Genomic DNA, 9,477 nt, shown 5'->3' on the forward strand with positions numbered 1-9,477 from the left:
CACTTTGAAATAAGCAGAGAAAAGTTTTTTTTGGTTTGTAAAATTGACTTTTTGGAAATAGAACACAGTACTTTTTAAGACTTGGAACCGTCATTTTATGTAACCAAAGCCGATACAGCTGGAAATACATTTAATTTAGCGAACAATGGCTCAAATAGCTCAGCAGTTTCGGCCGCGCGCCGCGGCTCTGTAGACACTCCCAACAATCAAACCCCGCCCCCACGCAGGCCACGTGGTTCGAGGGGGAGGAGTTTGTGTTGCTTTTCCAGTGCGTTCCCCGTCCCCGTCACCACTGCACCGTGCGCCCTGACCACGTCCTGACCACGTCCTGACTCTGCATTCTACGCGATGGACAGACATTCTGGACATAACATTGGGGATTTAAATTGAAGCAGAAAGAACTGCACAGGTCAAACTTCTCTCTCTCTCTCTCTCTCTCTCTCTCTCTCTCTCTCTCTCTCTCTCTCTCTTTCCTATAGGCCTATCGGAGGGGCTTCTTGCTTATGGCCCTATCGGAGGGGCTTCTTGCTTAGGGCCCTATAGGAGGGGCTTCTTGCTTAGGGCCCTATAGGAGGGGAATGCTTGCTTAGGGCCCTATCGGAGGGGCTTCTTGCTTAGGGCCCTATAGGAGGGGCTTCTTGCTTAGGGCCGTATCGGAGGGGCATGCTTGCTTAGGGCCCTATAGGAGGGGCTTCTTGCTTAGGGCCGTATCGGAGGGGCATGCTTGCTTAGGGCCCTATCGGAGGGGCATGCTTGCTTTAGGGCCCTATCGGAGGGGCTTCTTGCTTAGGGCCCTATAGGAGGGGCTTCTTGCTTATGGCCCTATAGGAGGGGCTTCTTGCTTAGGGCCCTATCGGAGGGGAATGCTTGCTTAGGGCCCTATCGGAGGGGCTTCTTGCTTAGGGCCCTATAGGAGGGGCTTCTTGCTTAGGGCCGTATCGGAGGGGCATGCTTGCTTAGGGCCCTATCGGAGGGGCTTCTTGCTTAGGGCCCTATAGGAGGGGCTTCTTGCTTAGGGCCGTATCGGAGGGGCATGCTTGCTTAGGGCCCTATCGGAGGGGCATGCTTGCTTTAGGGCCCTATCGGAGGGGAATGCTTGCTTAGGGCCCTATCGGAGGGGCATGCTTGCTTATGGCCCTATAGGAGGGGCTGGAGGGGCTTCTTGCTTATGGCCCTATAGGAGGAGCTTCTTGCTTAGGGCCCTATAGGAGGGGCTTCTTGCTTAGGGCCCTATAGGAGGGTCTTCTTGCTTAGGGCCCTATAGGAGGGGCATGCTTACTTAGGGCCCTATAGGAGGGGCTTCTTGCTAAGGGCCTATAGGATGGGCTTCTTGCTTAGGGCCTTATCGGAGGGGCTTCTTGCTTATGGCCCTATAGGAGGAGCTTCTTGCTTAGGGCCATATAGGAGGGGCTTCTTGCTTATGGCCCTATAGGAGGAGCTTCTTGCTTAGGGCCCTATAGTAGGGGCTTCTTGCTTAGGGCCCTATTGGAGGGGCATGCTTGCTTATCGCCCTATAGGAGGGGCTTCTTGCTTAGGACCCTCTAGGAGGGGCTTCTTGCTTATGGCCCTATAGGAGGGGCTTCTTGCTTAGGGCCCTATAGGAGGGGCTTCTTGCTTAGGGCCCGATAGGAGGGGCTTCTTGCTAAGGGCCTATAGGAGGGGCTTCTTGCTTAGGGCCCTATCGGAGGGGCATGCTTGCATAGGGCCCTATCAGAGGGGCATGCTTGCTTAGGGCCCTATAGGAGGGGCTTCTTGCTTAGGGCCCTATAGGAGGGGCTTCTTGCTAAGGGCCTATAGGAGGGGCTTCTTGCTTAGGGCCCTATAGGAGGAGCTTCTTGCTTAGGGCCCTATAGGAGGGGCTTCTTGCTCAGGGCCCTATAGGAGGGGCTTCTTGCTTATGGCCCTATAGGAGGAGCTTCTTGCTTAGGGCCCTATAGGAGGGGCTTCTTGCTTATGGCCCTATAGGAGGAGCTTCTTGCTTAGGGCCCTATAGGAGGGGCTTCTTGCTTATGGCCCTATAGGAGGGGCTTCTTGCTTAGGGCCCTATAGGAGGGGCTTCTTGCTTATGGCCCTATAGGAGGAGCTTCTTGCTTAGGGCCCTATAGGAGGCGCTTCTTGCTTAGGGCCCTATAGGAGGGGCTTCTTGCTAAGGGCCTATAGGAGGGGCTTCTTGCTTAGGGCCCTATCGGAGGGGCATGCTTGCTTAGGGCCCTATCGGAGGGGCATGTTTGCTTAGGGCCCAATAGGAGGGGCTTCTTGCTTAGGGCCCTATAGGAGGGGCTTCTTGCTAAGGGCCTATAGGAGGGGCTTCTTGCTTAGGGCCCTATCGGAGGGGCTTGCTTGCTTAGGGCCCTATCGGAGGGGCATGCTTGCTTAGGGCCCTATCGGAGGGGCTTCTTGCTTAGGGCCCTATAGGAGGGGCTTCTTGCTTATGGCCCTATAGGAGGAGCTTCTTGCTTAGGGCCCTATAGGAGGGGCTTCTTGCTTATGGCCCTATAGGAGGGGCTTCTTGCTTATGGCCCTATAGGAGGAGCTTCTTGCTTAGGGCCCTATAGGAGGGGCTTCTTGCTTATGGCCCTATAGGAGGGGCTTCTTGCTTAGGGCCCTATAGGAGGGGCTTCTTGCTTATGGCCCTATAGGAGGAGCTTCTTGCTTAGGGCCCTATAGGAGGGGCTTCTTGCTTAGGGCCCTATAGGAGGGGCTTCTTGCTTAGGGCCCTATCGGAGGGGCTTGCTTGCTTAGGGCCCTATCGGAGGGGCATGCTTGCTTAGGGCCCTATCGGAGGGGCTTCTTGCTTATGGCCCTATAGGAGGAGCTTCTTGCTTAGGGCCCTATAGGAGGGGCTTCTTGCTTAGGGCCCTATAGGAGGGGCTTCTTGCTGAGGGCCTATAGGAGGGGCTTCTTGCTTAGGGCCTTATCGGAGGGGCATGCTTGCTTAGGGCCCTATCGGAGGGGCATGCTTGCTTAGGGCCCAATAGGAGGGGCTTCTTGCTTAGGGCCCTATAGGAGGGGCTTCTTGCTAAGGGCCTATAGGAGGGGCTTCTTGCTTAGGGCCCTATCGGAGGGGCTTGCTTGCTTAGGGCCCTATCGGAGGGGCATGCTTGCTTAGGGCCCTATCAGAGGGGCTTCTTGCTTAGGGCCCTATAGGAGGGGCTTCTTGCTTATGGCCCTATAGGAGGCGCTTCTTGCTTAGGGCCCTATAGGAGGGGCTTCTTGCTTATGGCCCTATAGGAGGGCTTCTTGCTTAGGGCTCTATAGGAGGTGCTTCTTGCTTAGGACCCTATAGAAGGTGCTTCTTGCTTAGGGCTCTATAGGAGGTTCTTCTTGCTAAGGGCCCTATAGAAGGTGCTTCTTGCTTAGGGCCCTATAGGAGGTGCTTCTTGCTTAGGGCCCTATAGGAGGTGCTTCTTGCTTAGGGCCCTATAGAAGGTGCTTCTTGCTTAGGGCTCTATAGGAGGTGCTTCTTGCTAAGGGCCCTATAGAAGGTGCTTCTTGCTTAGGGCTCTATAGGAGGTGCTTCTTGCTTAGGGCCCTATAGGAGGGCTTCTTGCTAAGGGCCCTATAGGAGGTGCTTCTTGCTTAGGGCCCTATAGGAGGTGCTTCTTGCTTAGGGCCCTATAGGAGGTGCTTCTTGCTTATGGCCCTATAGAAGGTGCTTCTTGCTAAGGGCTCTATAGGAGGTGCTTCTTGCTTAGGGCCCTATAGGAGGGGCTTCTTGCTAAGGGCCCTATAGGTGGACATATAAACTGATCAACGGCAGTTGAAGTGTCCAATGAGAGCGTGGACAAAATGGCCAGCAGCCTCGTGCTGACCAATAGGGTTCACACCTCTGGGAACTTTAGGAATTTGGTGAATTTTAAAAAATAATCCATCAAAAGTGTTATAAAGCATTATATCTTTGCTATTTTTTCTACCGTCACAGTTTTTTTGTAGAACCATTTCTTGCTTATTTGAAGAAATGACCCCACAATGACCTCACATTTACTCCTCCAAAGACTGAATCTCGACACAGCCCGTTTTAAGAGTCCTGTTTTCTCTCACAGATCTACCATCTCCCGTTCTCAGCCAGAACCATGGGGAACCAGCTGAGCGAGCGGGCCCCTGGGAGCCCGTACTTCCTGCCCGGCCTCCAGACACTGCACATTGTGGTCATTGGCCTGGACTCTGCCGGTAAAACTTCTCTGCTCTACCGCCTCAAACTGTCCGACTTCGTGGACACCATCCCCACCAAGGGCTTCAACATGGAGCGCGTGAGGCTGAGCGGCGGCTGCCTGTACCAGGTGTGGGACGTGGGGGGCCAGGACAAGCTGCGGCCCCTGTGGAAGTCGTACGCACGCCGGATGGACGGACTGGTGTTTGTGGTGGACGCGGCTGACCTGGAGCGCATGGAGGAGGCCCGGGCGGAGCTGCACAGGATGGCACGCAGTCCGGAGAGCCAGCGAGTGCCCATCCTGCTGCTGGCCAACAAGCAAGACCTGCCGGGGGCCCTGACGCCTGCTCAGGTGGGGCCCATGCTTTGAATGTGTTATTCCGTTTTAGGATAGGATTTGACTGTAGAGTTTTACCGAGGGACGTCTGTGTTTTTGGGGTACGTTCACACAGGCACCGACTTGTTTTACGGACTTTATTCTGGAAGAGGCGGACTGATAATGGCACTGAAATGTGTGTTCGATTTTAAGTACAGGAGATGTAAAAATGACAAAACCAAAGAATACAGCAGGGGTGGGCAAACTACGGCCCGCGGGCCACATAGGGCCCGTTTGTCTTTATAATCCGGCCCACCAAACATGCCAAGTAATATAAAAAAAATATATAAATATATATATTATTATTATTTTTTTTTTTTTGCCCTCAGGCATCTGTCTGCACTTGTGTCCTTAATAATGACGTGAAATGAATTAAATAATAGATTCAATAGCCTATATTTGACAGAAAAGTGATATTTTATTTGATATTTAATAATAATAATTATTATTATTTTACACCAATGATCGCGGTCCGGCCCTCCGCTACTTGCCTGGATTCGAATATGGCCCTCGGAGGAAAATAATTGCCCCCCCCCCCCGGAACACAGGCACCAAAACATACCCAGCCCAAGTGATGGTCGATATCAGTGTTTTTGTTTCGATCCCATTCCAAGTAATACTATGGAAAGTGTTGTGATATCGATCCGATCCCGATACATCACAACTCTACTATTAACGGATCATTAAAAAGATAAACTAAAAACATGGCATGGCCCCATCCAAGTTCTCCCTGCAGAGCTCACCAGTCTTGTTGGAAATTCAAACTAGACTAAATGTTTCTTTATTTCTCTGGAGATAAAGGTCAGAACAGTCTTAGTCAGTCGCAGACGCACTGGAGTTTGTTTTTGTCGAGTGAAGCGCTGATGAATTGTGTGGAGCTTGTTTGCCGAGTGGAGCAGGTGAGAAGGGCCTGTTCAGCCTTGTCTCGTGACCTCAGGAACAACTCACACTTTGTACAGTGACTTTGGTCTTTCCCGAGAATATGATGGGGATTGTCAACGTCATCACAGCAGTTTGTGTCTATGGAACCTTCTACAAACTGTGTACCAAACCCAGACCGCTGCGGTGACATTGATATTCTCAGGAAAAGGCCAAAGAACTTCATCTCGGCCTCGTGGTCAACAAAAACTATTTTATTTTTAGGCCTATGGTTTGGATGATAAAAATCCATAAAATATAAACAAAAACAAAAAAAAATTGAAGTGCTAATAATAATGAACCAACATTTGCATCTGAGAAAATGAAACTGGTTTTGATGCCAGGTTTAGTGCCTGGTTGGTTCTCCACCAAGCTGCTCGATTCAACGCACATGAATGAATGCTGAAAACGCCTTTCTTCTCTCACAGAAATGGTTTTCAACGGCTAACGCGGTTGAAAGGTTAGAAACATTCTAAGGGCCCAGAACTGACCAGGCCTTAAAAGATCAGAACCCTCAGCAATGGACCAATAGCTATATTTTAGTTTTGAGAGTATTTGTCACAGTGTATGGGGCCCTCGTATGTTATATTTAAAGTAATCGTTCTACGTTTTAATCACCCCTTTTTCATAATGATTTGGTCCTTTCCTTCACCGCTTGGGCCCCTAAGCTGACAAACCTGTGAGTGCGTAAATGAGCCAAGTCTTCACCTCTGAAGTGTGTGCTGGTGAGTTTCCTCTGCACAGTCCAGTCAAACTGAAGCTCACACAGGAGATCTTCAGCTGTTGCAGGGGCCAAGCAGAGTGGGACTTTTGGGGGACGGACTCCAACACAAATCTGAACTCGAATGTCAATGTCAATATATATTTTATTTAAAATGATTGGCTACCACTGTCTGGATAGAGCAACTCATGTGAGACAAATGTATTCATCAACTGAAGCTGCTAGAAATACAAAAAATAACTTATGACCTGTTATTTTTTCTTTAAGGTCAATAAGTATGGTAATGGGTTAAATATGTGTGGGGGACCCAGTATAAAAAGCTTTCAGGGGGCCCAGAATTTCTAGCGGTGCCCCTGACAAAGGTATAAGTACAAATACCTATGGAAAAGAAGTACTGGGCTTTCCATGTGTCTGACTGTCTCTTGTGGCCCTCAGGTTGAGAAGGCCCTGGCCCTCCACGAGCTCAGCCCGTCTACGCTGCACCACACTCAGGGCTGCTCCGCGCTGGACGGAGTCGGTCTGCAGCCGGGACTGGACATGCTCCACGACATGATCCTGCAAAGGAGGAGGACCCAGCGGCAGAGCCGCAAGAAGAGATGAGACATGGAGCAGTCCTCAAGGAGCAGTCCTGAAGGGGCAGTCCTCAAGGAGCAGTCCTCAAGGAGCAGTCCTCAAGGAGCAGTCCTGAAGGGGCAGTCCTCAAGGAGCAGTCCTCAAGGAGCAGTCCTCAAGGAGCAGTCCTCAAGGGGCAGTCCTGAAGGGGCAGTCCTCAAGGAGCAGTCCTAAAGGAGCAGTCCTGAAGGGGCAGTCCTGAAGGGGCAGTCCTGAAGGGGCAGTCCTCAAGGAGCAGTCCTCAAGGAGCAGTCCCCAAGTGGCAGTCCTCAAGGGGCAGTCCTGAAGGGGCAGTCCTCAAGGGGTAGTCCTCAAGGAGCAGTCCTCAAGGAGCAGTCCTCAAGGAGCAGTCCTCAAGGGGCCAGCCTCAAGGGGCCAGCCTCAAGGGGCCAGCCTCAAAAGGACAATCCTAAAGCAACAAGATTGGTAGAGACTCTAGTTGGAGCAGAGGCTGACTTCGCCCCCTACAGGCCTGCTCTGGGACATGTGAGTGAAGGGTCGGTACTAGTTCATAGACGGAATCGTGGAAGTTACAGAATCCAATATGGCGGCCCTTGTGGGGGACCAAATCACTATCTTGAAAGACAATATTTATATGGCGGCTTCAGACACTGGGTTAGGGTTAGGGTACACTTAGGGTCAGGGTTAGGGTTAGGGTACACTTAGGGTCAGGGTTAGGGTTAGGGTACACTTAGGGTCAGGGTTAGGGTTAGGGTACACTTAGGGTCAGGGTTAGGGTTAGGGTACACTTAGGGTCAGGGTTAGGGTTAGGGTACACTTAGGGTCAGGGTTAGGGTTAGGGTACACTTAGGGTCAGGGTTAGGGTTAGGGTACACTTAGGGTCAGGGTTAGGGTTAGGGTACACTTAGGGTCAGGGTTAGGGTTAGGGTACACTTAGGGTCAGGGTTAGGGTTAGGGTACACTTAGGGTCAGGGTTAGGGTTAGGGTACACTTAGGGTCAGGGTTAGGGTTAGGGTATACTTCGGGTCAGGGTACACTTTGGATTTGGACCCAAGAGAGAAAATGATTGCATGAGCTGCATCAGCGGGGCCGGTATCAATCGCCGCCATGTTGGATTCAGCTGCTGACCGTGAGTGAAGGAGCTGCTGACCGTGAGTGAAGGAGCTGCTGACCGTGAGTGAAGGAGCTGCTGCATGTTGCACACGTCACTTAAACGCAAAGACTGTTGTCTTCCTCTGAACTGGACAGAATCATGTGCTGATGTGCCTCCTTATTGTCTGGTATTTCCTTAATATTAGTGACAAGGTCCAATATATTTGTCCAAACACACGTGAAACTACGCACAATTTTTTGTTTTTTTAATTAATTAATTAATTAGTCAGGACCGTGCGTGTTAATGAACATAGCGTAAGTGTAAGTGGCTGGCTCCACAAACTAAATATTAATAAACGATTAACCATAAACCAGCTCAAAACATGTGTAATGTAAGTATTTATATTTATTATTTACCTTTCCCCATCAGAGTAACTCCAGCTTTACCAAAGTACAGCATGTGAAGTCGACTGAAGAGTCAGTTGTGACCTTTGTGTTTTTACGCCTTGTACATTCTGTTTTTGTCAAAATAAATGAATGGAGTGTGGCCCAAAAGGTTTAGTTGTGTTTGAATGTGTGACGTGGGTGTGGTTTTGGCTTCAGGACCAGAACAGGATGAGCGTGTTGGGACAGGGAGGGCATCTGACTCACAATCCCACAGGTCCCAGTGCGTCAGAGGACCTGTTGGACCTGTCCTACCTCACATCCTGGGACAGAGCCAGCAGCTGTCATGTAGTTCCTCTGCAAACGGAGTAGAAGTAGAAGTATCCCAAATATCTTAAGATAAACCAGAACCAGAATGATGTTTGCTACAAACATGTTCCCTACCAGCAGACGAAGAGTTAAGATCGTGAAATACCAGTATCACAGTAAAAATAAATGTGTATTTGATATGTTGACACGACACCAGTTTTTGCTCCCAACAACTTTCACCTGGAAATGTTATAATTGTCCATCTTGACCTGAAGATGTTTTATTCTTTCGTTTAAAGGTACAGTATGTAACTTTTATGTGGAAATATAATGTTAAAACCACTCCAAAGTTGAATCCTATGTAGATGTGTAGGTATGGATGCGAGGGTGTGGGTATAGGTGTGCGTACTAATATGTGTCTGTGAGAGGGTGGGGAGAGAGGAGATCCCATTGGTCTTATTATTTTGACATGATATTGTTTTGTACTCTATAATGGTCAAATGGAAAATACAAAATAAATTATATCACAAAAAAAAAAGATTGAATCCTATGTAAAATCCTCCAGCTCCTCCTGACCAAGAGCGGGTCTGCAGATGTGTCCCGGGTCAGGCGTCCTGACCGGTCGCCCCAGCTACAGAGAGCAATGGGTCAAAGGAAGAAGACAAAGTTCCCAACACGGACCATAAGGTAGACGTAACCTTAAAAGCACACTTAGGGACATTCTTCATGGGGATCGGAAGTGTTATGCCATACTGTGGAATATTACAGCCAATGGAACAACATCTCCATGGAAACAAGCAGGAGGCTCTTCCTCCAGACCAAGTACGAGTCAGGTTTGGGGAAAAGCAGCTCACAGTCAGGATGCTTGTTTTAGTACATTGTTAGTACATACTTCACCCGTCGCTTTATGTGGGACATTGTAACTTCAAAGTCCATTTTCTTCAAATGGAAAACT

The 9,477-nt window shown here is 49.8% G+C and overlaps 1 protein-coding gene across 3 annotated transcripts; it reads left to right on the plus strand.

The window, feature by feature from the left end:
- Positions 1-315: 315 nt before the first annotated feature.
- Positions 316-8,375, plus strand: LOC140357830 (ADP-ribosylation factor-like protein 4D). Of its 3 annotated transcripts, XR_011926673.1 has the most exons (5): positions 316-409; positions 4,044-4,502; positions 6,601-7,081; positions 7,164-7,274; positions 7,917-8,375. XR_011926673.1 is itself a non-coding variant. In XM_072442350.1 (3 exons), the coding sequence occupies exons 2-3, from the start codon at positions 4,074-4,076 to the stop codon at positions 6,763-6,765; spliced, it is 594 nt and encodes a 197-aa protein (XP_072298451.1). In that variant the 5' UTR covers positions 316-409; positions 4,044-4,073; the 3' UTR covers positions 6,766-7,420. The 3 variants fall into 3 exon arrangements, 1 of the variants encoding a protein (XP_072298451.1); XR_011926672.1 differs by having other exon boundaries at positions 6,601-7,274; XM_072442350.1 differs by lacking the exon at positions 7,917-8,375 and having other exon boundaries at positions 6,601-7,420.
- Positions 8,376-9,477: the final 1,102 nt, after the last annotated feature.

This window comes from Eucyclogobius newberryi, unplaced genomic scaffold (genome assembly GCF_026437365.1).
Source record: "Eucyclogobius newberryi isolate DKJ021-1_F unplaced genomic scaffold, fEucNew1.0.hap1 SCAF_13, whole genome shotgun sequence".
Lineage (NCBI taxonomy): Eukaryota > Metazoa > Chordata > Actinopteri > Gobiiformes > Gobiidae > Eucyclogobius > Eucyclogobius newberryi.

Excerpts from the sequence above, each read along its gene's own strand:
- LOC140357830 (XM_072442350.1), top strand. The coding sequence starts at position 4,074 with ATGGGGAACCAGCTGAGCGAGCGGGCCCCTGGGAGCCCGTACTTCCTG. Across the intron at positions 4,503-6,600 it reads GGGCCCTGACGCCTGCTCAG|GTTGAGAAGGCCCTGGCCCT; the intron begins GTGGGGCCCATG and ends TGTGGCCCTCAG.